The sequence below is a fragment of the Sceloporus undulatus genome, chromosome 6, assembly GCF_019175285.1.
Source record: "Sceloporus undulatus isolate JIND9_A2432 ecotype Alabama chromosome 6, SceUnd_v1.1, whole genome shotgun sequence".
Lineage (NCBI taxonomy): Eukaryota > Metazoa > Chordata > Lepidosauria > Squamata > Phrynosomatidae > Sceloporus > Sceloporus undulatus.
In genome coordinates this window covers 137,003,417-137,029,524 of record NC_056527.1, presented here as the reverse complement: position 1 = coordinate 137,029,524, position 26,108 = coordinate 137,003,417, and the positions used below count along the sequence as shown (strand labels likewise).

Here is a 26,108-nt window from a genome sequence, read left to right as displayed (position 1 = left end):
TGAAAGGGCCCCAATGCGGGGGGGGGGGGGGGTTGGGGGGGATGGGGCATTCAGAAAGATGAGTTTGTGTTGGTATGTTTTCACCTATTTGATCGGCTTTCTTTTCATTTTGGAGCAAAAAAAAAAAAAAAAACCACATGGGGAGCTTCAGGGCCCACAAAAGTGGACTCCAGAGGCTCCATGTGGTTTGGGGGCAACAGTTTTCCCCCTTTGCAATATGGATCATTATTCAGCTGGCCATAATTTATAATGTAATAGTGTCACACTTCCCCTTGCTGAATTTTAGTGGTATGCAGACCTTCATGTTTCACTGTAGCTGGAAGGTGTTTCAAAAGCCAATGGTTATTGGTGCTGCTGGTGACCTTTGAGAGTCTTAAGGTGAATGAGAGAAGACTATTTTAAGGACCACTTTCTGTCAGATAAATCATTGTGTACTCAAGTTTAGTGTCCCTCCTCCACAAAAATCCCTGGTCTGTGTTCTTCCCTTCCACTGTTTGAGTTGTGACACAAAACAGTCACACAAAACGGGAACACCTTCATTAGGAAGCTCTGTTTAGGATTCCACTACCTGGCAAGGATTGATTAATAGAAATATTGATGTTGGGTGTGGGTCTTGGGATTTGGGATTTGTATTGGTTTTTTTTAAGGGGCAAGGGTACTTTGAATAGTGCAGTAACAGAGCACTTTTAAAATAAGCTGAAAATATGGGACACAGAGGATTAATCGGAACAATTCTTGCCAAACTGGGACTTTTACATGTTATGTATGTACATCAGTTGTGTCCACCAAAATCACCTGGGAGCCTTCTCTCTATTGAAATTTAACTATCTTTCCCTCAAATTTAGCTGCCCACAGATGGAGTGACTGGGAATATTTGCCCACCTGGAGCATACTGCCCTCTTGGATCATCTGTACCCATCCTGTGCCCTCCGGGAACTTACAGCAATACTAGTGGACTGAAAAACCTGGATCAATGTTTGGACTGTCCCCCTGGGTAAGGGTTTATCATCTTCTTCTTCTGTCCTTATCTGAAGGAGAGTGTCACAGTGAATGAAAAAATACATAGATCCCACCTACCCTGTTGAATGTCACATAGTACACATCATACAAGTGGCTCAATAATATACCTTACCAACATTATCATAGCTTAAGTGTTGGAATCTGTTGCAGCCATACTACTCTAGTTAATGGTGACCTTCCTAGTTTATATAACCACTGGAGAGTAGATTTAATTTTATAGTCTATGAGATGTTTTCATTCTCCTGTACTGTACTGTGCTTCAGAGTGATAGTTTGGAAGCTAACTGGAATTGGAGAATTAAGATCCTTGCTTTTGCTTAAGACCCTTGAAACCAAGTACAGAATGACTGAGATGGATCACACCAAAAAGCTGTCTAGCCTTTTTTTTCAGCATCTGTCAACCAGATAATAACACATTTAGATTTTTTTAATGAATTTAGTGGTTAGAAGTAATAGTTAAAACAAGTTCTTTAGATTTAGGTGATTGAATACTTCTAAAAGTCTATCAGACTTCTAGCTAGTTAGTTAGCTATCTAGTAAGATAGTTATTTAGGTATCTTTCTGTCTTTTAAAATAACCTTGCATAAAAGAGGGAGAATAATAAAGTTGTTGACCAGTGGACGTCTCTGGGGAGGGGATCCGAAGTCCTCCAATCTTTGGATTTGAAGTGCCCAAAAATAACTCTCCACTGATCTCAGTACATAGTGAATTACTGTGTTTTCCAATGGAGGCTACATTTTCTTTCCAATACTAGGTTTTACTGTGATGGGACCAATACCCAAGCTCCCAATGGACGTTGCAAACCTGGCTACTTCTGTACTGGAGCTGCCAAAACAGCCACCCAGATGATGGCAAAGGAAGGGCATTATACACTAGAAGGGGCTATCCAACCTGAACCCTGCCCACCAGGGAGTTTCCAGCCCGTAAGCAGAGTCTTCAGATATTTTCTGACCTACAGTTAATGCATCTAATACTGTTTTCAGATGCATTTATTATCAAATAATATATGAAGAGTCAGATTTGTTTTGGAGGGGGTGGAAAGATTAAACAGCCTCTGGGTAGGTCTTCACTTTTATTGTTTTTGAGAGTTTTGGGGTCCAGTTAGCTTAATCAGTAAATTAATAAACTACAGCTTAGTTATTCAACAGGTGGAGGAAATTTTAATTAGCGGGACTAGAAAATTAGGCCATACTTGTTCACTTTTGAGGCTGTTTTGGAGTAATACACTTCACTGTTTCAAAAAGGCACCTGGTCATGAAATGCTGATCATATGTTAATGTATTTATGATCAATGGGTTGACTGATTAATCATTTAAAAGACAGGTGATTAGTCAATTTAAATTACTGTATGTAATTGGTTGATTGCTCTAATTTCATTGGTTCATTTGTTCATTTGTCACAGTCTTCCTCTAGAGTATAATTCTTTTATTCTCTGTTGCTTAAAGACATCTGCTGTTGATCAGTTACTTGGCTGCCAATGGGTCAAATATCTTTCTGAGCCAAATAAATTTCATTCTGTGTCTATTTGTTATTCTGTTCTCTCCAATATTAGTCAATGATTTCATTAAAAAAAACACACACACATCTGTACAAACTAGGGTTGCCATATCTCAGGGCCTGGATGCAAGTCTCCAGTTTTGTGGATCATCTTCAGATGGGAGATGAGGATGAAATCATCCAGTTTTGATGGGCTCAGCTCCAGGCAGAGGAAAGGGCTGTGCACAGATCTCCATTTCAGCTACCAGTGCAACAACTTGCAATGATTTCCAAGGATAAATTGATTTGTTGCCGGGACTTGTAAAGGCTCTCTAGGGAGGATCTATGTATTTACTTAAGTAGCTTCTTCCTCCCCTCATATCCATCATATTGCCACGGCTCACCTTCAGTTCTGCTCTGCATGCACTTTCTGGCTGGAAGCAAATATTGTAGACTAAATGTTCCAAATGTCTTAAGTAAGTGAGAAGGAATAATTGTTTTGTTTCACCTGGATCTGGGAGCAGGAAATATATTTTGTGTATGTGTTTGTGTGTGTGTTTGAATGACAAACTGTGAGCAACTTTAGTTAGCACTTAATACATAATGATTAATGCTACCATCCTGAACTGGCAACCCTAGTACAAACATTTTAACTTAAGCACACATTTTGAACACTTGCTGTCACAAACGGCACATTTCTAATTGTATTGTGAAAGTATGCAAAAACATGCATTTTGGATACCCTTTTTTTCAGAGCCAAGAATCGTTTCACAGAAAAAGTGTGGAATATAAAAGATAACTATTTTTCATTGTGTAGATAAGCCTGGGAGAAGTGTATCAGATTGATTCACTTTGAAATGCGAACTCGACAAAATTAATGAGCAAACCTAGCTGTGAGCTGGATCAATGTACACTAGAGGCCCCTTCACACTATACAATTATAGCACAATGATGCCACTTAACTGCTATGGAAACATTCTATGAAATCCTGAGATTTGCACTTCAGGGAGAGCCATTGAAAATTCTCAGCCAGAGAGCTCCAATGCCTCCCCAAACTAGAGAACCCCATGATTCCACAGGATGTTACCATGACTATTAAAGTGGATTAATTATTTAATGTGGAAAGGCCTGGAAACACATCATCATGCAATCTGCTCATTCTTCCTTCTAGAAAGACTCTGAGCCTTGGTGAGCAAGAGAAATTCTCTGGTTCAATGGTCTTATTTTCAGTTGAAGACCTAAAACAGACAACGGTCCAAAACACACTGCAGAAATAATCCACTTTGAGACCAGTTTAACTGCTCAGGCTCAATATTAAGGAATTCAAGGAGACATTTAGTCTTCTCTGTCAGAGAGCTCTGGTGCCACAATAAACTACCATTCCCAGGAGTCCTCAGCACTAAGCCAAGGCAGTTAAAGCGGTCTCAAACTGGATTATTTCTGCAGTGTGTTTTGTCCCATGTTCCATAGTGCCATGTGCTGTGTGAAGGTCCAAAAACTTTTATTTCTTATAAAGCCTGTGTTTCAGCCTTATCACCAATTGGCCTTCTTCAGGGGCTATTATAAAATATACAAAAGCACATTTACTATTATTGTGGTACTGAGACAACTTATTTTCAGTTGACCAGATGCTGGCAGCCTTTTCCTACAATCTCACTTTCTTTACCTTTTTTGTAGAGTCTGGCCCAATCTGCCTGCAGGGAATGTCCAGCGGGGATGTTCTGCAGCCAGACTGGCACGGTGGAACCATTGACTTGTCCCAAAGGACATTATTGTCCAGCCCAGAGTACTCTGCCTCTTCTTTGCCCAGTGGTAAGATGTTTTACAGCTGTATAATAGATTTCTCAAGTGAAAAATATTCATAGAAGCATAGGTGTCAGAATGGCTCATTAGAAAAAAGTACCACATTACATAATAGAATGATAAAGCTCATAGTAGAACAATACACTTTGGTTGTCCGAATAAAGGTATTGCGCCATTATGGATCTGCAAAATCCAAGCATCTCATGCCAATATGTAGGTCTCAAACTCCAGATTTATTTATTTGTTTTATTTCAAGGCTACAGATTCCAAAGTTCTGTTCTGAACCCCCCCCCTCTCTCTCTCTAATCTTTCTCTTTCTTGGGTCATTGAATCCAGGGGAGGAAACATGCCTGTAGACTATAGAACCAGGTTATATATATATATATATATCCAGACTTTTTCTTCCTTTCTATACTTTTTACAGTCATTCCCAATGTTGAAGAAACTCGCAACTTCAGCTGTAGCTGAAACAGCTCCTCAAAGTTCTCCCCAAAGCATGCTCACCTGTCTGAAATCCAAACCACCATTTGTGGATTGGCTTTCAACCTGGGACGTTCTGATCTTAAAATCCCTTAGGACTCAAAAATGTCAACAGATGTCTGGAGCAAATATTAAGACTGCTTTCATGAGTTAGAAACCTGGTGTTCTATTGTGGGCATCTGCACAACACCACGTCACTTTTCATTATGCTTGTTCCCATGTTAACTTTTTGTGCTCAAAACAATTGCCAGCAAATTATTTTCATATGTAGGAGAGATCTCATGAAGCTGCAAAGCTTCATGAAAAATATTGTTCCCTTAGCTTTTGATGTATCTCTGTCTCATCTTTTCCCCCCAGGGGACTTATTCTGACATCTTAGGTGGCACTGGAATTGCTATTTGCAAATTATGTCCAGCAGGCATGTACTGCAGCAAGTCAGGACTCATGGCACCCGAAGGACCTTGCCAACCAGGGTATTACTGCCTCCAGGGCTCGAGTAGTGCCTCCCCAGTAAGTTCAATGCTGCCGTTCCATCTCCTACTTTTCTTTTAAAATGTCAAACATTGTTCACAGAAGCATCTCTGTTCAAACCTGAGATAGGAGACCTGGTGGGGTAGGGGAGAGAATCGTTAAGACACACAAACATTGCCTAGAAACAAGTGACTTAACAAAGCCTACTTGTCTTCTCATTGGCTCATATGCCTTTATAAGGTCATCATTTCATTCCAGACCTTGCACAGCCAACTGCAGTAAACTTCAAGAAGGGCTGTGGACAGTCTTGCTGCTGAGTCAGGCCAAATTCTAACTATTAAATGCACTGCATTACAATAGCAAAACTACACCCCATTTCTTTTCTCCAAGGCTGGTCTCCCATTTGGTGGTCCTTGTCCTGCAGGGCACTACTGCCCAGCTGGCACAAAGCAATCCAGGGAGAAGCCCTGTCCAGTCGGGACATGGAATGAGCAGAAAGGAGGCCAGGATTCCAGTTGGTGCTTACCTTGTCCACCTGGATTCTTCTGCAGCAGCCCAGGCCGTGTTTCTCCAACGGGACCCTGTGCTCCAGGTAAGCGGGTAAAGGGGGGGGGAATAACTTGGGAAGAATCTTTCTTTGGAAGGGGGCATCTCCTATAATGGTACCCTTTCCTCAGAGATAAATCAAAAATTGTTTCTTGTGTCATACCATCCAATATCTCACAGACGAAAATCAAGATATGTGTGGCCAAGCAGCATCAAAGTGTTGACAAGATGGCAAAAGTTATTAATCAGGGGAAAAAAGCTAGGAGAGGGTGCAGTGGTTTGCTTTTGCCTGAGCTTACTGAGAAGGGCAAGACTCTACCCCTTCCTCTCCTCTCTGCCCTGCTGAGTTAATTGATTACAAACTACTTTTTCACTTTGTACTCACTTTGCAGACACTGAAGTAGTTTGCACACTCTTCTCTTTGAGAGCAATGAAGGAAAATGGGAGGAAGAGAGAGAAGCTTGGACATTTTTAAAACAACTGAAAAGTGGGACAACAGAGGGTTAATCAGGACTGTTCCCATTAAACACTGAATTGCTCTGAAATTGCACATAGGCCTCATAAATGTTTAAATCCTTGAAGTATCATGCATTGTATGATCATTATATGCATTTCACCATGCAATTGTGAGAGATACAGAAAGACAACTTTCCTCAAGATGGTCATAACTAATAAAATTATTTTCCAAATCAAATATGATGTCCTGAACTCCTTGGAGGAGAGTTAGAGTACTAGTTTAAGCCAGACCACTAACTAACATTACATTGCTACAGTTTCCCCCTTGTCACATTGTAAATTAGAGGTAATATTCATGCAACTCATAGACCTTGAAGAGCATCTAGTGTGATACTTGCCCACTCAGGCTGTGGTTTGTTTGTTTATTTATTTAAGTGAGGAAAAAAGATTATTCAGCCCTGAATAGTTTCCAGACGGACTGTTTTGACCCATAAAAATCTTTGAAAGGAGTCCTCCAGCCCAAAATAAGAATACAAATGTCCCAAATTGACTGGAAGTGACATCCTGTGCCCTGAAATGTTACTTTTAGTCATCACTGGCCTTGCCTGTATGGCCCATTGAAGACTGGAAAGTGTCAAAAATGGTCCTTTGATACCCAAGGTGTGTTCCCCCCACCCTTGGTGTATACTTTGTGGCTGGGGTTTTGTTCTGATTTGTAAAATGCTGCCTACAGCTTGTTCTTTTCCTTTTTTCATCATATTTGACATTCACAAGCAAATCAATTATATTGAACTAGGTTTTTCATTGCTATAAGCTGCTGGTGATGAACATGTGTGTGTGAATGGCAAATTCTAAAACATTATGTGCTAGGTACTTCCACTACTAGATCCCCCTCTGTTTCCTTCCACAACAAGATGCTATCTGCTTGCTCTGTTCCTTTCAGGCTTTTACTGCAGGGGTGGGACACGAACAGCGAAGCCAGTGGACCGGGCAACCGGAGAACTGTGCCCTGAAGGTCATTTCTGCCCTGTAGGTTCAGCAGTGCCATCGCCATGCCGAGATGGGGAGTACACTGCAATAACAGGTCAGAGGCAGCATGGCAGAGGGAGAGCCTTCCAGATTGACTTGTAGTTGTCAGTAGAGACAGATAAATTCCCTTCAGCTCAAATCAGATTAGCTCAGAACTGAAACTACCTTTGCTAAAGAACCAGCATGGTGTAGAAGTTTGAGTCTTGGACTAGGACTTTGGAACCTTGTCTACATGGGCAATTTAGTTTGAGTTTACCCTTGGCTTGCTGCATCCTGTTTACAAGAACGGGGCCAGAAAATCAGGCACGGACTGTCTTCACAACATACATCTGCACCCAATTCAGACTTTTGTTCTTGTAACCCACATTTTAAAAGCTTTGCTATAGCCCAGCTACCCCATGCTACTGGGTCTCTCCACTGCAATGATGGGCTGCTGTCTTCCCATCAGCCCCTGTGACCCATCTGGTGCTGCCAATGTAGGCATTCATCTTTCTGAATTTAGAACAAGGTGCCAAGCATTGAAAACAGGGCTGGGTGCCTCACTTCACAGTGATGGTGCTTGGCAAAGAATGGAGATCACGTGAGAAGGCAACCATCATAGTCTCTGCAGAGATAACACCAGTGAAGACAAGTCCCGGAAGACCAGTATTTGAATCCTCACTCAGCATGAAAACCTCTTGGGTGAATATAGGCAAGTCACACATTCAAAGCCTTAGGGAAAAGCAATGGCAAACCTCCTCTGACTAAATCATGCCAAAAAAAGATAGGATCAAGGTAAATCAGAGATGGCTTGAAGGCACAGACAAACAACGTATCTAAAAAAAAAAAAAAAAAAACACAGCATAAGAAATATAAATTCAATGTACTTGACCTAAACTTCACACCACGTTCAGGTCTCTGATAACCCCCAAATTTTCTTTCCTTCCAAGGCTTCCTTCCTTCTGGTACTGTTACCCAAAAACTACTGATAGTAGGAGAAAGCAAAGAATGGAAGTAGCCCTCTGGAAAAGTATTTTCCTTAAGGGTACTGATATTGAGGTCCAAATTGGAAAAGGGATGGGCATAACACGTTCCCAAGGTTCATATTTCCATGCTCTCAAGTATGAATCTGAATAACATCCTCACCAGTTGTAAACCTGCCTGTCATTTTCATACTGACTAATCCAGAAATACCAAGGGGGGGGGGGGCACACCTTTTTATATTGAAGAGTAATTCTGGGGTTCATTCACAAGTGCAGAATTGGGAAGACTAATTTCTGAACTCAGTTTTTCTTTTCTTTGCCCTAGGTCGGGACGAATGTTTCCCCTGCCCAGCTGGCCTTTACTGTAAACATGGTGTAAGATACCACTGTCCAGCTGGATTTTACTGCCCACCAAAGACAGGAGTTTCCATCCCTCCCTGCCCTCCTGGAACGTACAATCCATCCTCTGGCACTGACCGAGTTGAGAGATGTCTACTGTGCCCTGCGGGTAAACATCTATCTCAGAATATAAATATTGCCGCTATTTTGTTCTGAACAAAATTTCTGGTCCCTGTATTTGTCTCTTGCAGATGGAGCCATAATTCTTTGTTAATTTTCTTCTTGAAGCCAACCAGGGATCATTTTAATAATGTTCCTCGTACTGCATGAAAATCTTCAAAAACTGTGCTGTTTTCAAGATAATTCTGTGTTCAAGATTTATTCTGGGCAAAATTCACATGGGATTGTTTTGCAGAGAAAACATCCTTTTCTGTGTAGGAAACAGCATGTTTTGTGCAGAGAAGGGGTCTTTTCTGCACAGAGCAACCATGTGCAAAGTTGCAAAGATTCTCAGCAGTTCAGGATCTGTTTAGTCAGAGTGTCTTAATGCTTGAGAAACATGCTTTCTAACCATTTTTCAAATAGTTTTGAATATTCTTCCCATCCCTGCTTGCCGAAGCCCTCTTCCTTACTGTCTGTCATAAACACATGTATCCACAATCTGGCTGACATAATCAAGATCTGCTATTGAAGCACACCGTTTTCTGTTGCAAGAATAGAATTACTTTTTTATTTTCCCAAGGTGACTGGTGTCTTTATAGAAAGCGGGTGAACTTTTCAAATCAGAGTGTTTGTATTTCTACTCAGGGATGTTCTGCGGCGAATGGGGATTGTCATCTCCCACTGGCCCCTGCCTCCCAGGATTCTTCTGCAGTACAGGTATCAAATATCCATCTATGCCAATTTGTGTGTGTGTGTCTCTCTCTCTCTCTCTCTCTCTCTCTATATATATATATATATATATATAATATCTTGTATTCATTGGGTACAGACCAGACTGGTGGGTATTAGATTATCAGCAGCATGGAAAAATGGCTATTTATTTATTTATTTATTTTGTATCCCCCCCCCATTTTTGTCTCGCCACATGGACCAAAATGACTCACAACAAATTAAAACAAAGTGCAGTCAGAATCTTATTGTACAAATGTTTTTAAAATAAACAAGCAATTGTATTACAAGCAGGATGTTAAAAGAATCACATTTAATATATATATATTTTTAAAAGCACAAGATATCTCATTAAAACATTGGTTTTGCCACATGAATGAAGAGCCAATGACCTGCCAATACGAAAAGGTCTTTGGCAGCTTGCAGGGAGAAAACAGTCCTACCTTTACCTCCACTGCCACAAACTGTGAGGATTTCTACCTATCCCTCCATTGCCACCAAATATGTGGATTTCCATATACCACAACCATTACCATCCAATGTGAGGGCTTTCCCTTATCCTCATCCCCACCATAATGTTTGGACCTCCTCTGGGGCAACTGCTGTGGCCACCAACTGTGGTGACTTCCTAGATCCCATTGTGATTCCTGTATGAAATTTAATTTATCTTCTGTTCCCATCACTCTTTGCTAACTGCTGCCAACAGAGACATTATAATATGATCTGAGCTCAGCTTTTCAATATGTAGCATTCCTGGAGGCATAACATAAGTGTATAATACAAAAATCAGAATTTGAACATAACTTTGCAGATTACTTATGTAATATATCTAAAGCACATTTCTCTAGTGTACCTCTGCAATGCCACCCCAAAGCAACCAAAGGCTGCTCTTATAGATGGAGCTCTGAGCTAGCGGGGTTCAATGGTGTAGGTCCCAGTTACACTTTTCGGATGATCCTTGCCTTGGCTCTCTGCTTCTATTCAGGCTCCAGTGTCCCAAACCCTGATGGATCCATCAACACAAGTGATGGTGGTCCTTGCCCTCCAGGACACTTTTGCCCAACTGGCACTAGAATCCCTCTGCCTTGCCCAGCAGGAACCTTCTCAGACAGGTATGGATGCTGTATGCTCAGATATCCCATCCCCTTCAGGTACACAGATGACTAGCAATCCTCTGGGATTGACTGAACAGATTATAAATACAGTGGTCCTTCCACACATACTGAGGTTAGGGGCACAGGACTCCCATGAATATGGGAAAACCACAAATACAAAAAACCGAAACAAAACAAAACAAAAACACCACTATTCCTTTTACCTAAGAGAACATGTCTTCCAGTACCACTCTATGGTCAGCATCTTCCAGAAGTTGACCATAGAATCATGCTAGAGGACCTATAAATTGTAAACCACTTACAGAGTGCTGAGTTCACTATTAAGCTGTATAGAAATGTGAATGCTAAAATGCTATTGCTACAAATGCCCAGAGAAGTGTTTTACCTAGGAATGTTGAGGTTCTCCAGCACAACTCTATGGTCAACCTCTGGCACAGTTGTGCTGGAGGAACTAGAGATTCCTAGAGAGAACATATTACTCAAATTCGCAAATAATCAAAGTCACAAAAGTCAAAGCTGCAAATGTGGAGGGGAACTGTACCAGATGTCAGGACTTTGGCTTTTGCATTTTGACCAAATACTGTATTGTGCTTTCTGAAATGTCCAGACCGAGATATTACTGGTTTGGGTGATGGAGAAGGGATTTAGAGAGGCTTCTCCCAATCCTAGAACCAAATTGACTGATGTTTCTCTCTCCTCAGACTATATCTCTCCCTTGAGACAAGCTGCATTGCATGTCCACCTGGTCATTACTGCCTCTCCGCTGGTCTCACGGCTCCTTCCGGACCCTGTTCTGCTGGCTACTACTGCTTACCTGGGGCTACCTCACCTTCCCCTACAGGTGAATATGTTGACTTGATTTGCTGCTTATCTTTGCAAAGGAAACACAGGCCATAAAACAAGGCTGTGCCTCTAATCTTTGCTATCATCTTGAGAACTAGAAACCTAAGTATGTATTTTTCAACTATTCAATTTTCAGAACATGGGGGGCCTTGCCCCATGGGCCACTTTTGTCCAGAGGGGACCAGTCACCCACTTCCCTGCCCCGTGGGAACCTATAACAACCTCACGAGGCAACCTGCTTGCTTCCCATGTGCAGCTGGTTACTACTGCCCTGAAAACACCACAGACTACAGTGGGTTTGCATGCCCACCTGGCTTCTACTGTCCTGAAGGTAAGATGTGCCATTCTGTTAATGTGACTGATGTTTGTGGTCCAAAGGAAAAGAAAAAGAGAGAGAATCTCATGGAGCCAGAAAGCATCATATTCTTAAATGCCATAGAGGAAGTCTGTTTGCTTAGATACCTTGGAGAGCAAAGCCTTTAAAGTTAACTTGAGAGATTGTTTTTGCTTGTTGGTTTTTAAAGTGAGAAGAGAACTGGATTTCCAAAGGGAAATAAAGGAGCAAATTTACAAAGCTTCAAAATTGTTCCAGATCCATCAGTGCCATCTCCTGGCAGCAATATAGTAGTACAAGATCCCAGAAACAAATGAGTCCTCTACATTGTGTTAGTTTGATTGTCTGTATCCAAATGCCCCTCTCTGTCCATTTCAACTCTGCTTGAGGAAGCATCAAGGATGGACCTAATGACCAACCTACTTGTCGGTTGCACAACCATTAAAAGTAGAAGAGCCCTTTCCAGCTTTTCAGTCTGGCAACCTTAATTAGGAACAAAAGGCTAATTCACACTGCAGAAAATGCATTTTGACACTGCTTTAACTGCCATGGCTCAATGCTATGGAACCCTGATATTTGCAGGTTTGCGAGATACTGTCAGAGAGCTGTGGTGCAACAACAAACGACAAATCCCAGGATTCCATAGCATCACACCATGGCAGTTAAAACAGTATCAAACTGCATTATTTCTGCAATGCAGATGCAGCCTAAGTTCCCCTTTAGTTCTTATGAGCCTCTGCTTGCATTCCAGACCCAGTTTTATCATCTTCCATGAGAACTAAGCCCTAAGCACAAGGCAAGAATTGTCTGCCAAATGTTTTGGTCATTGCAGTGCTGTCTGTTTTATTGTGCTTCCAAGGAACTAGGTTTGCAACTGAGTTTCCCTGCCCAAGGGGTTATTACAACCCAGATCCTATGACCCAGAGCCTGGATAGCTGTCTACCCTGCCTCCCAGGACACTACTGTGGAAAGGAAAACTTAACAACCGTGTCAGGGAAGTGTGATGCAGGTAAGGCTGTGTTATCTAAGCCAGAAACTTCTCTATGACTAATGACAATTCTTAAGCCAAAAAAAGGGGGGGGGGAGCAAAATGAAGTTGTTTTCCACCATCACCTTTTTTCTCTTGTACCTTTCCTACCATCTTTACCAGATTTTTGTTGTTGTTGTTGTTCTCTTTGTTTGAGAAGGCTGGTTCTGTATCTCTGCTGCCTGGACCCCACAGCCCTTTGATCTGGACAACTACACAAATGGCAACTGTCTTTGCCCAGCCACAGCCACTGGAGCGAAATGTTCCCCTGGGTCTTATTGCCCGGAAGGCAGCCCTGAGCCCATTCTCTGTCCTCCGGGGTTTTACTGCAATGCACCAGGTAAAGGGGAAAATAGGCAGTTGCACTAGAATGCAGTGACTAAGTAGAGTGAAGGAAAATGTTTGAACATGTTGTAGGCTGCCTTGGGTCTAGAGTTGCTGTATTCCAGTCCTTCATATCCAGGCATTTGATTTGCATATTGTGCAAATTATTATAGTTATGCATATTGATCATTTGCGTTATGATTATGCAAATTCAACACATTAATCATTGCACCTTTTCTACTATTATGTTTCAACCTCAGTACCAATATCAAACTAAGAGATCTCTTTTCCTCCCTCCCCCCTCCCCCATCAAGCTGGTGTGAAAAGAGGGACCTTGAGCAAGTCATACTCTCTCAGCCTCAGAGGATGGCAAACCCCCTCTGAAAAAAGGTCTTTGTTTCAAAACACACAAAGACCCAATTAGCATCAGATTTACCATTTATGAACTTAAATTGCTATCATACCTATTAATCCCTCCCTTTAGAATGATCTTCTAAAGTTTTGCTGATTTGAAGTTTATAGTCCCAAAGTATTTGTATATCTATAAATAAGAAAATATTAAAAGCTGCTATTATATATGATTACAGCAGCTAAGTTAACTTGTGTGCAAAGATGGAAAGACAGCTGGAACATATGTTAAGTACCACAGGATCTATGGCCTGTTACAGACTGCCAAAATAAAGCTGCTTTGGGTCTCTTTGGAGGTATGCTATTTAAATGATGCATGGGTTCTAAGAGTCCGGAGGTCACGCCAAAGCCACACTCCATTCCTAAGCACTGGAGTGCAGCTTTGGTGCAGCTTCCGGATTCTTAGGATGCATGCATCATTTAAACAGCATACCTCCAAAGAGACCCAAAGCAGCTTTATTTTGGCAGTCTGTAATATGTTTCTCTGTTCTCATCCCTCTCTAGGTCTGTCTGCTCCAAGTGGGGAATGCGCTTCTGGATTTTATTGTACAGGTGGATCATCTGCTCCCAAGCCAACTGATGGAGTTACGGGCAACATCTGTCCTCAAGGGACTTACTGCTGTGAGTGTCTGTTCTTCATAGAATCACAGAGTTGGAAGAGACCTCAAGGGCCATCCAGTCCAATCCCCTGCCATGCAGGAAGACACAATAAAAGCACCCTCAATAGATGGTCATCCAGCCTCTGTTTAAAAACCTCCAAAGTAGGAGACTCTACCATGCTTGAAGGCCGCATGTTCCACTGTTGAACAGCTCTTTCAGTCAAGAAGTTCTTCCCAACATTTAGGTCTATTTTCCTGTAGTTTGAATTCATGGCTGCATGTCTTAATCTGTGGAGCAGCAATACATAACTATGGTAATCTTCATATATATTTGGCACATTGTCCAAGAACTCATTTTCTATGCACCCAGACCAACACCATTTGCTCAAAATAGGAAGTATCAGAAAGCTTAAGAAACCCCCAGCGTTTGGAGAAATACATCCCCGCCCAAATTCTTAGCAAACAGTCTAAGGGTTCAAAATTACTTTTTGGGGGGATGGATCTATAAATTGCAGAATATCCCAGTCACCATGAACACTGAGTATGTTGCTTGGGGATTCTGGAAACGATAAACCAAAAGTAACTTTTGGGGATATTAAATAAATAAATAATCTAATGCACAATAAACTGGGATGACTTGACATGTCAGTATACCTCACTGAAAAAGTGGTCATGAGATGACGATGATATAATAATAATAATAATAATAATAATAATAATAATAATAATGCCTCTACGGTACAGATAAAGAGATAAAGTATGAGCACTCTTTCATTGTTGCTGTTATCAGAGGCAGCAATAGTTGAAAAACAAAGATTTAAGAAATAAAATTGTATATCGGGCAAAGATATTTTGCATGAAATGACATATTTAACACAAAAGATGGTAATTTTGGAAAAATCCCTTCAACAAAACAACTTTGGTGCAATTGGACAAAAATTCTATTGCATTTTGCAGTTGCAGAAAATTATCATAATCTCATCTAGTGGGGAATGTATTTTAGACAGTTTTAATTCTCAAGTGAGAGGAAAGGAAAAATAACCAAAGATTTGCATCCCCAGTAAATGCCCAATAAATACCAAGTAAATAGATGGCATCTTCTGTTTTACCACCTCACTATGTTCCACGGGAAGATTTACATTAATGGACTTGGAGGTTTCAGCTTTTGCTGTTTTCAGTTTGACGCTACAGTTCTGATTCAACTCCTGGCAGCTTGAAGGACAAACATGTTATAAATGTTCTAGATAAATACAGTTATCAGGTGTTGAATTATTTTCTTGTCTGAAAAGAACAGGGACATCTGTAAGGAGTGTTTTGCATTTTATTTATTTTCACCTAAGAGTCACCCTATAACCAAATCTCTCTCATTTATGCATAATGAAACAGCGCAATAAAACCAATAATAAAAAGGGGAAATCATTTAAAAGCTTAATTAAATTAAAAGCAGCCATTGCATAGCATATTAAGACAGCTGTCAGAGAGATGGAGAGTGAGTGATTGTGCTAATTCTATTTAACAGCTGTCTGATATTTTTTCCTTATATATTTTTTCATTCCTATGTTTTTCCTGCCAGCTGTGGGGTCTCCATCACCGACTTCATGTCCAACTGGCACCTTCTCAAACTTGTTAGGGAGAAGTATGGTTTCAGACTGCCAGCTCTGTCCCTCTGGGTTTTACTGTGAAGGATCGGGATTGAAAGCCCCCACTGGAGAATGCTGGGAAGGTAAACCACTTTGGCAAATGGATACTCTTTGCAGGTAGCCAGGACAGGCAAATTACTATATAACTGATATATGTTTGCAGACTTTGGGAAAATTACTTTTCTGGACAACTTCCAGAAATCCCCAGCCAGTATGGCTTCCATGTTGGTTAGGGCAGGGGTTCCCAACCTTTGGTCTCCCATTTGTTTTGGACTTCAGATCCCAGAAGCCCCAGCCAACTTGGCCAACAGTCAGGACTTATAGGATCTGAAATCCAAAATATCTGGATGATCAAAGATCAGGAACCACTGGGTTGGTGAGTTTTTGCAGCTGGAATTCTAAAACATTTCCAAGGTCCATATGTTTGCGAGTGTACCTAAATTTACACTCTTTGAGACAGTGTTTGGACCCTTGGTATCCACTGAGGTTTGGTTCCATGACCCTCTGTGAATACCAGAATCTCAAGTCTCATTAAATACAATGTGATAGTAAAATGGTGTCCCTTATATAAAACGCCAAAATCAAAGTTTCCTTTTTGGAATATATATATATATATATATATGAGAAACCTGTGGATATGGAGGGCCGACCATATATCTCTGCCATTCCTTTAGTGTCCTCTCTTTTCTCCAACACCTTTTCAACTTTCCCTGCAGGCTATTACTGTGAGAACCAGCAAGGACCCATCAGTGACTTCACCCTCTATCCTTGCCCACAGGGTTATTACTGCCCACCGGGCACACAAAGGTCTACACAATACAGCTGCCCCTCGGGGACATTTGGACCCAAGCAGAGGCTAAAGGACATCCAGGAATGTCAACTCTGCCCATCAGGAAAATTTTGTTCATCTCCTGGTTTGGCAGCTCCAACAGGTAGGTTGCTTCTGCATCCAGAAATGAGTCAACAAATGTGTTGAAAAGACAGTCAGAAATGTTTTCGGAAGAAGATTTAACATCTTAACAGTGCATTCTGTATGTGATTATCAGAGCTTGGGAAGTTGTTTTTAATAATAATAATAATAATAATAATAATAATAATAATAATAATAATTCTGCTGAGAAAGGGATTTGATGTGTTAGGAATTTGTAAATTTTCTACTTTTTCTGGTTTGTGCTTGATACATTTCTGAGCATGTGCTTTTGAATATCAGCTGCTTAGGTGACAGTGGAGCTTCCTTAAGACAACAACAGCACTCATCTGTATATTAACAGATGCATATCGTGGAGCACACACACTAAAATAAAATCAGGGATAGTTAGTCTGCCTTGATTTCAGATTTCAAACCAGCAAGGAGTCTGCAATGCTCTTTTTATTTCCAGGGGACTGCTCTGCTGGGTATTGGTGCAAGAGAGCTGCTCAGATTCAAAATCCAACAGATGGTGTGTCTGGACGTCTTTGCCCTCCTGGACACTACTGTCTTTCAGGTGGGGTGTACTTTTTTTCTCCTTTGGCTTTTTGTGGAAAGCTAGCAAGTTTTACTCCTCTGCATATTCTTCAGTATCCTTTTGCTGTTTTCATCCAGTGCCCAAATGAACCTGGGCATTCTTGGTTTGTTCTTTTAGGAACTCTCACTCCATCTGCCTGCCCACGTGGAACTTGGTCTGGTAATGAAGGGAATCAAAACCTCCAGAATTGCCAGCCCTGTCCTGGAGGACATTATTGCAATGGTACTGGTCTTGCAGGCCCGTCAGGATTCTGTGCAGCAGGGTATGATCAGAATACATAGCCAACGCTCCTGAGATTTAGATATCTTCACAGGATTTAGATATCTTCTATCCACTTGCCTGTCTGATTACCTGTTTCAGGAGATTTAAGATAAGATACGAATTCCAGAACTCTCCTCTTCCTCTGCCTCTCTTGTTGTTTACAAAGCTATTTTTCTCTTGTACCTTTGGCAGGTTTTATTGCATTGCAGGAGCTATCACTTCTACTCCCACAGATGGAATTTCAGGTGCTCCATGTCCTGTGGGCCATTTCTGTCCCTTTGGTAGTGATCGGCCCACTCCCTGCCCCCTTGGTTTCTACATGGCTGAGACACATGGAGAAGAATGGTGTCACACCTGTCCAGAGGGGAAGTATTGTATCCCTGGCCACTTGCCACAGCTGTGTCCCAAAGGTGAGTCTCTGGCTTCCAAAAGGCTGGGAATTCTCTCCTTGCAGAGTTCTCTACATTGTCTTCTATTGGTTTTAAGCCAAGGGTGACAAACTGTAGTGCTTGGGAAGCATGTAACCTCAAAATGTGTTTTTGTGATTCCCAATCCCTCCAGGTTCACCAGAACATCTTTTTTCCCCTTGTTAAAAACAAAGCAAAACAGTGAATTGTCTCTCCAGGGAGCTTCTATAAGTGGCAATTTGGCTTTTAAATAGATTTCAGCCTCCCACATTTGTACACATATATTTAAAAACGTCAATTTTTCAAACCCAGAAGTAGATGCCAGTCATCATTATTGTTGCTCATAAGAATAGCTTTTATACACTCTGCTTCTTTATTGTTTTATCGGCTCACTGTGTTTTGTGATCCACTTGGTTGAACTATGAGATTTCTTAAAATGTGAGTGTAGATCTGGAATGCCATATTGATTTGCTGGATTTGAAAGCTGTCAAGCCTTTAGAATTGTGGGGGATTCCTCAAACCTTGGAGTGTACAAAACTGTCTTGACTTTGTCTATGGTTAACCATATCCCATCATGGCATTTCTGCATTTGTGGTGGACTCTTTTATGCAAAATCCCACACTGTTCATAGATATGTCAGGAGAACTCAGTTGTGGTTGCACTAAGAAACTATGTTATAAGCCATAATAGTAGAGTTTCCAGATAGCTTCACAACTAAGCATGGACCACTTGACCTGAGTGTTGTGTAATTCATTTTTCTAACATTGTATTTACAGCCATATTTTGTTGTCTGTTGTGATTTAGGACATAAACAGATGTACAACTGCAGTGCTGTGTCATGTGTCTTCAGATTATGTCCTAGCATCTCTTCCATCTCTCCATTGTCTGCCTATCTGACATCTGTATACATGGGAGGCCATACATTAACAATAGGAAGTTGTACATTTTTTTGCCTTCACAGCTTTCTACTTTCTATACTGATATATCTTTCCCTTCCAGGCTTTTACTGCCCTGAAGGAACAGGCTTAAACTGGGAGCCTTGCCCCCCTGGAACTTATGGTCCTAACCAAGGGGTCTCTCATCAAACTGAATGCAGAACATGTGATGGAGGGAGGTTCTGTATGCATCACAATGCAACTGATGTCACAGGACCATGTTGGGAAGGGTATTACTGCACCCAAGGAGCAGATCAACCTAATCCTGACACCCACCTTAATGGTATGGACCTTTTTACTTAAAGCAATGTTGATATTTTATTTTTTACTCTTCTGGAAGTTCTCTTTTTCCTAAGAACTAGCCTGAAGGCTCTTCAAACATGGCAAACGTATCTGAGCTGCTCACTTCTGTGCCAGTTTGTCTGCATAAACAGCAGATGGCATGATAAGACTGACTCTGGACTCTACCAGTTCATATGAGAATTTGTAAGTTACTTTTAAAAACAATTTGTTAAGAGTTATAGTCCCCCACTTGTAATATTTTCACAAACACATGCTAACAAAACTTAAGCAGAGCAGTGGCAGGCAGGGAGTCTTGGAGATGTCTCATCCACAGGGTCACCATGAGTCGAAGTTGACTCAAGAGCAGTCAACAACAACAACACATCCCTAGCTCCAATCTTCCCTTCTTCCCATCCTGCTCATCCACGTTATTCATTTGCACTTATACACTGACAAATCCAAGTAATCCCTTGTTATTATGATTGTCTTTGTTTTCAAGAGTAAAAGGCATGAATAACAGTTATACACATACACATTTCTGGATTGAGATGGCCACATTTTTGTTTGCAATAGAACCAATTGGGCCCAGCATAGAGCAATTGATACAAGCCCCGGATGGTCTGACTGATGATCACTTGTCTCCACCTTTCATGCAATGACATTATGAGAAATACTCATGGGCAGAAGCTATTATGATGCTCCTTACCACTTGACAGTGAGGGAGGTGCAGGCTATGATCTAGGCTTGTTCCTGAAAGCCTTCACCCCCAGATCCATTATAAGGATCTCCAAAAACTATGGGATACAGGCAAACAAACTCTATAACCCCTTAAACCTGGATTCAGCCCAGTTCCCTTAACTACCTTATCACAAGCTATGATAAGAATGACTAGCCACACAGGGATGAGAAATTTCAATCCAAGAATGTCAGTATAATAGTTAATGCAGTTAACACATCAACTGCATCTGGGAATATAACCAGGGAGAGTAAGTGGGGGCGATCCCCTGGAAAATGAAGCTTCCAGTATGTCAGGGAACATTTTAATGTTTTTATAACCTATCACCCCTTCACTTTGATCATAGGTGATGCTGGTCCATGTCCTTTTGGCCACTACTGTCCAAGAGGTACAGCTATTCCACAGCGGTGCCCGGTAGGAACATTTGGTGCTAGGACCAAGCTTAGCTCTAAGGTAAGGCTGTGCATATCAAATATAGTTACAGATCTCTCGTATAGGAATTGGTAATTATGCCCCGTCCTGAGTATAATTTATACTGGATATAAACTCAGCAAACAGCTGAACCTGCGCATGTCACATAAAATTAATCATTCTTAAACGGAAGCTACGTTCCAGAATATTATACCAAACATATTGCCTTTCTGTCACACACAGTTCTGTCACACAGATTCTTCCACTTAGTTTCTTTTTAATCCAAAATGTATAATAAAGACAGTGCACAGAAGCCATTTCGTTTATTTCCAGAACTAATAGAGAACCAGTGTTGAATAGTGGTTAGAATTCAGGACTGAGATGAGAGAAATCCAGTTTAATCTCCTGAAGGAGTCATGAAACTGAGGATGCATCTGCATTGTAGAAATAATGCAATTTGATACCACTTTAAGTGCTGTGGCTCCATCCTATGTGATACTGGGATTTGTAGTTGTACAAGGTCTTTAACCTTCTTTGCCAAAGCATACTGGTGCCTCACAAAGCTACAAATCCTAGGATTCTGTAGAGTGAAGCCATGGCAGTGAAAATGATGTCAAACTGCATCATTGTAGTTGTACTTTCATTGGATCATCTTGAAGCAATAATGCACAGGATTGTTGTGAGGGTAACTATATTTAGTTACCTTCACAACAACCCCAAGCATTATTGCCACAAGACAATTCAGAGAGGGTGCTGTTACAATGGGCTTTTGTGAGGGTAAAGTGGGAAGGAGAAGCATATAGCCACCTTGCGCTCACTGGAGGAAAGGCAGAGCATTGTGATGGTCATGATGATGATAATGATGATGACCATGATGGTTATTGCAACCACCACCACCATCACCACCACAGTCTCCAAACAATCAAAACTACAACCAACTGAGTTTCCAAGAGAATATAAATGGGCAAACAATGTTATTTTTTAAATAAAGAATCACTGGCCTGATTAATCTTTCATAGGATGAGTGCACCCATTGCCTCCCCGGTCACTACTGTGACACTCCTGGCTTGACAACTGTGAGGGGACCTTGTGAAGAAGGCTTCTACTGCACCCTGGGCTCCATGGTTCCTGATCCACCAATTCTGGACCATAGTGGAGGCCCATGTCCTACAGGTAGCTCTTATCCTACTCAAAAGCAAAATTCCAGAGAAGTCATAACAGGCAGTTTCTTAGGACTTGAGAACCCTTTCTTTCTTGAAGATGGTGCTGGGTATAAACCAGTGGGGAAAAACAAACCTCACCTCTGTTTTCTATGAATAATAGCAACTGCTGAAAACCTTTCTTTTATGCACAGTTCAAAGAGATAGTCATGTTAGTCTGGAAAATCAATATGCAAAGGTAATTTGTAGCACACTTTGAGACTTTGTGGGTTTTATTGTTCTTATATTGTGTATCATATAAACTCTCTTGTTACCTGCCTCGATCCCCAAACGGAAGAGGGGGGATATAACATTATTATTATTATTATTATTATTATTATTATTATTATTATTATTATTATCTGAAAGACACTGGTAGCATGGACTTTCATAGCCTTGCGTCTAATTCATAACTAAACCATAATTCAGCACATGCTTTCCATGAAAAAGCCTTCTGATTTTTCAGAACTGAGAAACACACCCATCACACACCTTTTGGAAACCTTTTTTAAACTTACAAAAGTCTCAAGGAGTTCAGTGACCTCTGTCAATGATTTTGAGAGAGGATTTTACTTTTTCTATAGTGGTGCTTTCTTGTCTGGATCTCAGCAGGGCCCTGCTGTGCTGATTGTAATGTGTTGCTTTCCTTACAGGTTATTTTTGTCCCCAAGGCACAGCTGTTCCACTGGCATGCCCGCCTGGGCAATACAATCCTTTGCCAAGGCAAGGCAGCTGCCTCACCTGCCCTTCTGGGTAAGGAAAATAATGCTCTTTATTAAAACATAGTATAAGGGAGGGGGGGGGGGGGGGGGGGGGAGTTGAACAGCAGCCATTGAAAAGATACTGAAAAGTCTCTCTCGTGTGTTTGTATGTATGTGCCTGCTTACAAGGTGCCTCATCACTTATGGTGGCCACATGAATTTCATAGGATTTTCATAGGCAAGGAATACTCAAGAGGTGGTTTTGCTAGTTCCTTCCTCTGAAATATGGCCCTTCCATGTTGTCCGGGCTGGTGGCAGCATTTTTTCCTCCGCAGGGAAGTCGCAGCCACCAAACTGTGTGGCTTCCCTGCAGAGGAAAAGGAACCCACAAAAAGCAGGTTCTTTTAAAGCCGCAGGGGCAGCGTAACAAGTGCACCATTGGCACACTGGTTACATAAGTGCCATGCAGCAATGTGTGGATGCCACACGGCGCTTACATAACAATGGTGGTACCCATGTATACAGGTCGCCGCAATTTTTATGGCCCTATGCCATACTAGGGTTAGGGACCGTGCAGTTGCTGCATGGCACCTTAAGCCTAGTATGGCACCAGCATGGCGCATTAGCACTGTCTGTACCACACCTAGAACTAGTTATACGTTTATATTGTTTTGACTTTTCTTTGCACTATTTATTTATCAATAGCATTAATAGCCTCCTCTTGAGCCAAAAAAGCTTATATGATACTGTATGTCACAGGACGGCCTCTGCCCTCAAGTTTATAATATAAATTTAAGACACAACACACAAGGAAAAAGGAATTGGGAAGAGGATAAAATTAAGTTCACTGCTTATAACTTTTATAATGGCATTAGAATGCTCATAATGTGCAGCAGATGGGCCCACATGCATTGAAGTGAAGCCTGGTTATTATATGTATTACTTAATGTTTTTAAATATTATTGTTAACCATTGAGAAGAATGTAATTTATGGGACAATACAGAAGTACTCTTATTAAATAAAAGGAATCTCCCTCTGTCTCATCAGGCCAATCCTCTGGTGTGCTAAATCTGGAGCACTGCTCATAGAACTTGGATGGGTTCCTCTTCTTACTCTTTCTTTTTCTGGGATGTAGGTATTTCTGTGCCAAGAATTCCTCATCTTTGGCTGGGAGCAAATGTCCAGAAGGACACTATTGCCCTCCTGGGACTGTGTCAGAAACTCAGTTTCCATGCCCAAGAGGGACTTACAATGCAAACTCAGGAAGCAGTGATGTGTCCCTCTGTTTTTCTTGTGAGCCTGGTGGGTATTGCAACTCAGATGATTGAATGTTTATTTTGACAAGAATGCACATTTAATTATTTTCTGGGCTGGTGCAAGGAAGAGTCCATATGGGAAGGTGGTGGCGGTTGTACTACCCAGAGAAAGGCAGGAACATAATGTAATTCCAAAACAAGGGTTTAGGAAACTTGCCCAGACTTCAGTTTTTAGCTTCTCAAAGCTACCTGACAGTCTCAGAAACCTCCCAGATTTTTCACCCCATTGGCCCAGTTACTGAGTGATTTTTCACCTGGAAAGGCAGACAAATGGAAGAAAACTGCTTTCAAGTTTTGCTACCCCTGTCCTCCTCCAAACTGTTTCCAATCCCATCCAGTCAAAACTGGTGCACTGGAAGTGATGAAAGATCCCTTTAAGTGCATTGGTAGTGGGTCTCCATGGTGCGCTAACCCATCCCTGTTCTGAAATGATTGAAAACTTCAGAACTCACAGGTTCTCCTAACAATTTCTATTTTCTGCCTAGGAGTACTGTATTTGTTTGTTTAACATAACAGAAGGAATAACAAGACATGGAAGCCACGTGCGTCTCCCAAAGACATTTTTCCAGTCCCCAGTAATTCCTGTCTTGTTGTTCCCCAATAATGTTTGTTTGTTTGAAAATATTTCCTTATGAAATGTTTATTCTTTTCTGTTTTGTATTGTTTTTACCATTTCAATGCAACATCATTGATGGAACAATGCCAACAATGGATTCCAATGCATCTCCCAGGCCATTACTGTGCCCTGCCAGGTCACCCTCATGTCACAGGCCCTTGTTCAGCTGGATACTATTGCACCACAGGATCATCCACCCCAACGCCTACAGATGAACCAGTTGGAAATGTATGCCCCAAAGGCCATTATTGCTCACAAGGGTCTGCTATGCCCCAGCCTTGTCCCCGTGGTTTCTACAGTAACTCTACAGGAAATACCAAGATTGAAGACTGCCTCCTTTGTCCTGCAGGTATGGTGAAGGTGGTGAACAACTAAGATCTTAACATGCCTGATACAGCAGCCTCTTCTAACCCAGCATTCTCCACAAATTTGGAACTGCAATTCCTATCATCTGATAGTCATGTTGGTTGGAGATGATTGGAATGATAGTCAGACACATCCAATGGGTGCCAGACTGTTGAAGGTGGATATACAAGGTGAATGATCCTGCAGGCATTTCCCAGGATGGTGCATATTTAAACTGGTCACAAGGGCAGTCTGTCTTTACTCCAGAGATGGTTGGCTAATGATTAAGTTCTTTACTAGAACTTTATTACGTAATGTAGGTTCACATTTTTCCCTAAATAAAATGACAATGTACTCATTCATTTGGCTTTACCTGTTAATGTCTGTCAGCCATGTATCTTGAGAAGCTGTCCTGTATTTTTGTTCCTTTGCAGGATATTATTGTGATGGAACAGGACTTTCGTCTCCTTCTGGTCTCTGTGCTGCTGGGTTCTACTGCAGTGGAGGCAGTGTTTCTCCAAGACCTGTACTAGTAAGCTCTGGCAAGGTTCCTATTATTGTTGTAATGTTGGGGAAGGAAAGAGAAAGGGAGAACTAGCATTTAACACTGGCATTCCCTCTATCTATTCCAGTATTTTTTTTTGTTGGCTCCTAGTTTCCTTCAGAAGGTCTTGTCTTAATACACCTTGTTCCACTGCTTCGGAGGTCTCTTATGTGGACTTAACTTCTAAAATTCCACTATTGTTGCCATGTGCCTTCAAGTCAACTCCATCCTATGTTGATCTTATCTTAGAGTTTTCTTGGCAAGATTTCTTGAGAGACATTTGCTTCTACCTTCTTCTAAGGTTGAGAGAGTATGGCTTGCCCAAGGGCACTCAGGGGGAGTTGGGTCCATGGCTGAGCAAGGATTCAAACCCTGTTCTTCTAGTGTCTCAACATTCAAGCCATTGCATGATGCGGGCCACTAAATATTTAATTCCAGCTTGTTCTATCACTGCCACCACAGACACAAATATGTCTGAATTTATGTCACCCATAACAGTAATATCCCTAGCTCCAGAACTACTGTAGATACTCGAGAGGCACATGATTCTATGATTCTTTGTGGATGAACAAGATTTTATTAAACAGAATAATTTTTTTTAAAAAAATGCAATTACTTATTGCACAGAAGTGTATGATCTGAAAATGTGTACCTTTTATGGAAAGATAACATTTGATCCAACAAGGCTACTACCTGGAGAATTTCTAGTGCTGTTCCTTAAATTTCAGTCCAGGTTTACAAACTCAGCACATTATGCCTTTGTGTCATAGGAGATCTCTTTAAAATGTTTCTGTCCACTTGCATTCCCATGGCTTCTACACTGATGGCTTGCACTTACACTTGCAGATGACAAGCAAAGGGGGTCAGTGCCCACCTGGCTATTTCTGTCCACTGGGGACTGGCAGGCCACAGTTGTGTACAGCAGGGAGTTATAACCCTTTCTGGGGGATGGCCCAATGCCTGGAATGCCCCGAAGGTGTATATTGTGATGTTGGATCAGCTAACTACACAAACTGTCCAGCTGGTGAGTTCAGACTGTAGAATTATCCTTTCAGCTTCTATTATCTTGAAATCACTCAAAGCTCTA

The 26,108-nt window shown here is 41.4% G+C and overlaps 1 protein-coding gene across 2 annotated transcripts in view; it reads left to right on the top strand.

The window, feature by feature from the left end:
- LOC121933065 (neurogenic locus notch homolog protein 4-like) overlaps positions 1-24,429 on the top strand; it is a 37,746-nt gene extending 13,317 nt beyond the window's left edge. The window contains exons 10-33 of one of the 2 annotated variants that reach the window (XM_042472288.1): positions 846-994; positions 1,774-1,942; positions 4,173-4,307; positions 5,136-5,288; positions 5,640-5,841; positions 7,195-7,335; positions 8,568-8,750; positions 9,389-9,460; positions 10,458-10,584; positions 11,289-11,428; positions 11,567-11,761; positions 12,624-12,773; positions 12,952-13,131; positions 14,028-14,144; positions 15,696-15,845; positions 16,479-16,694; positions 17,142-17,246; positions 17,385-17,529; positions 17,721-17,938; positions 18,935-19,153; positions 20,235-20,341; positions 21,319-21,472; positions 22,152-22,251; positions 24,248-24,429. In XM_042472288.1, the coding sequence (XP_042328222.1) occupies positions 846-994; positions 1,774-1,942; positions 4,173-4,307; positions 5,136-5,288; positions 5,640-5,841; positions 7,195-7,335; positions 8,568-8,750; positions 9,389-9,460; positions 10,458-10,584; positions 11,289-11,428; positions 11,567-11,761; positions 12,624-12,773; positions 12,952-13,131; positions 14,028-14,144; positions 15,696-15,845; positions 16,479-16,694; positions 17,142-17,246; positions 17,385-17,529; positions 17,721-17,938; positions 18,935-19,153; positions 20,235-20,341; positions 21,319-21,472; positions 22,152-22,251; positions 24,248-24,347 (3,627 nt within the window). In that variant the 3' untranslated portion in view covers positions 24,348-24,429. Of the gene's footprint in view, positions 1-845; positions 995-1,773; positions 1,943-4,172; positions 4,308-5,135; positions 5,289-5,639; positions 5,842-7,194; positions 7,336-8,567; positions 8,751-9,388; positions 9,461-10,457; positions 10,585-11,288; positions 11,429-11,566; positions 11,762-12,623; positions 12,774-12,951; positions 13,132-14,027; positions 14,145-15,695; positions 15,846-16,478; positions 16,695-17,141; positions 17,247-17,384; positions 17,530-17,720; positions 17,939-18,934; positions 19,154-20,234; positions 20,342-21,318; positions 21,473-22,151; positions 22,252-24,247 lie in introns of those variants that run through there. The other variant, XM_042472289.1, reaches the window with a different exon arrangement.
- The last annotated feature ends 1,679 nt before the right edge of the window (positions 24,430-26,108 follow it).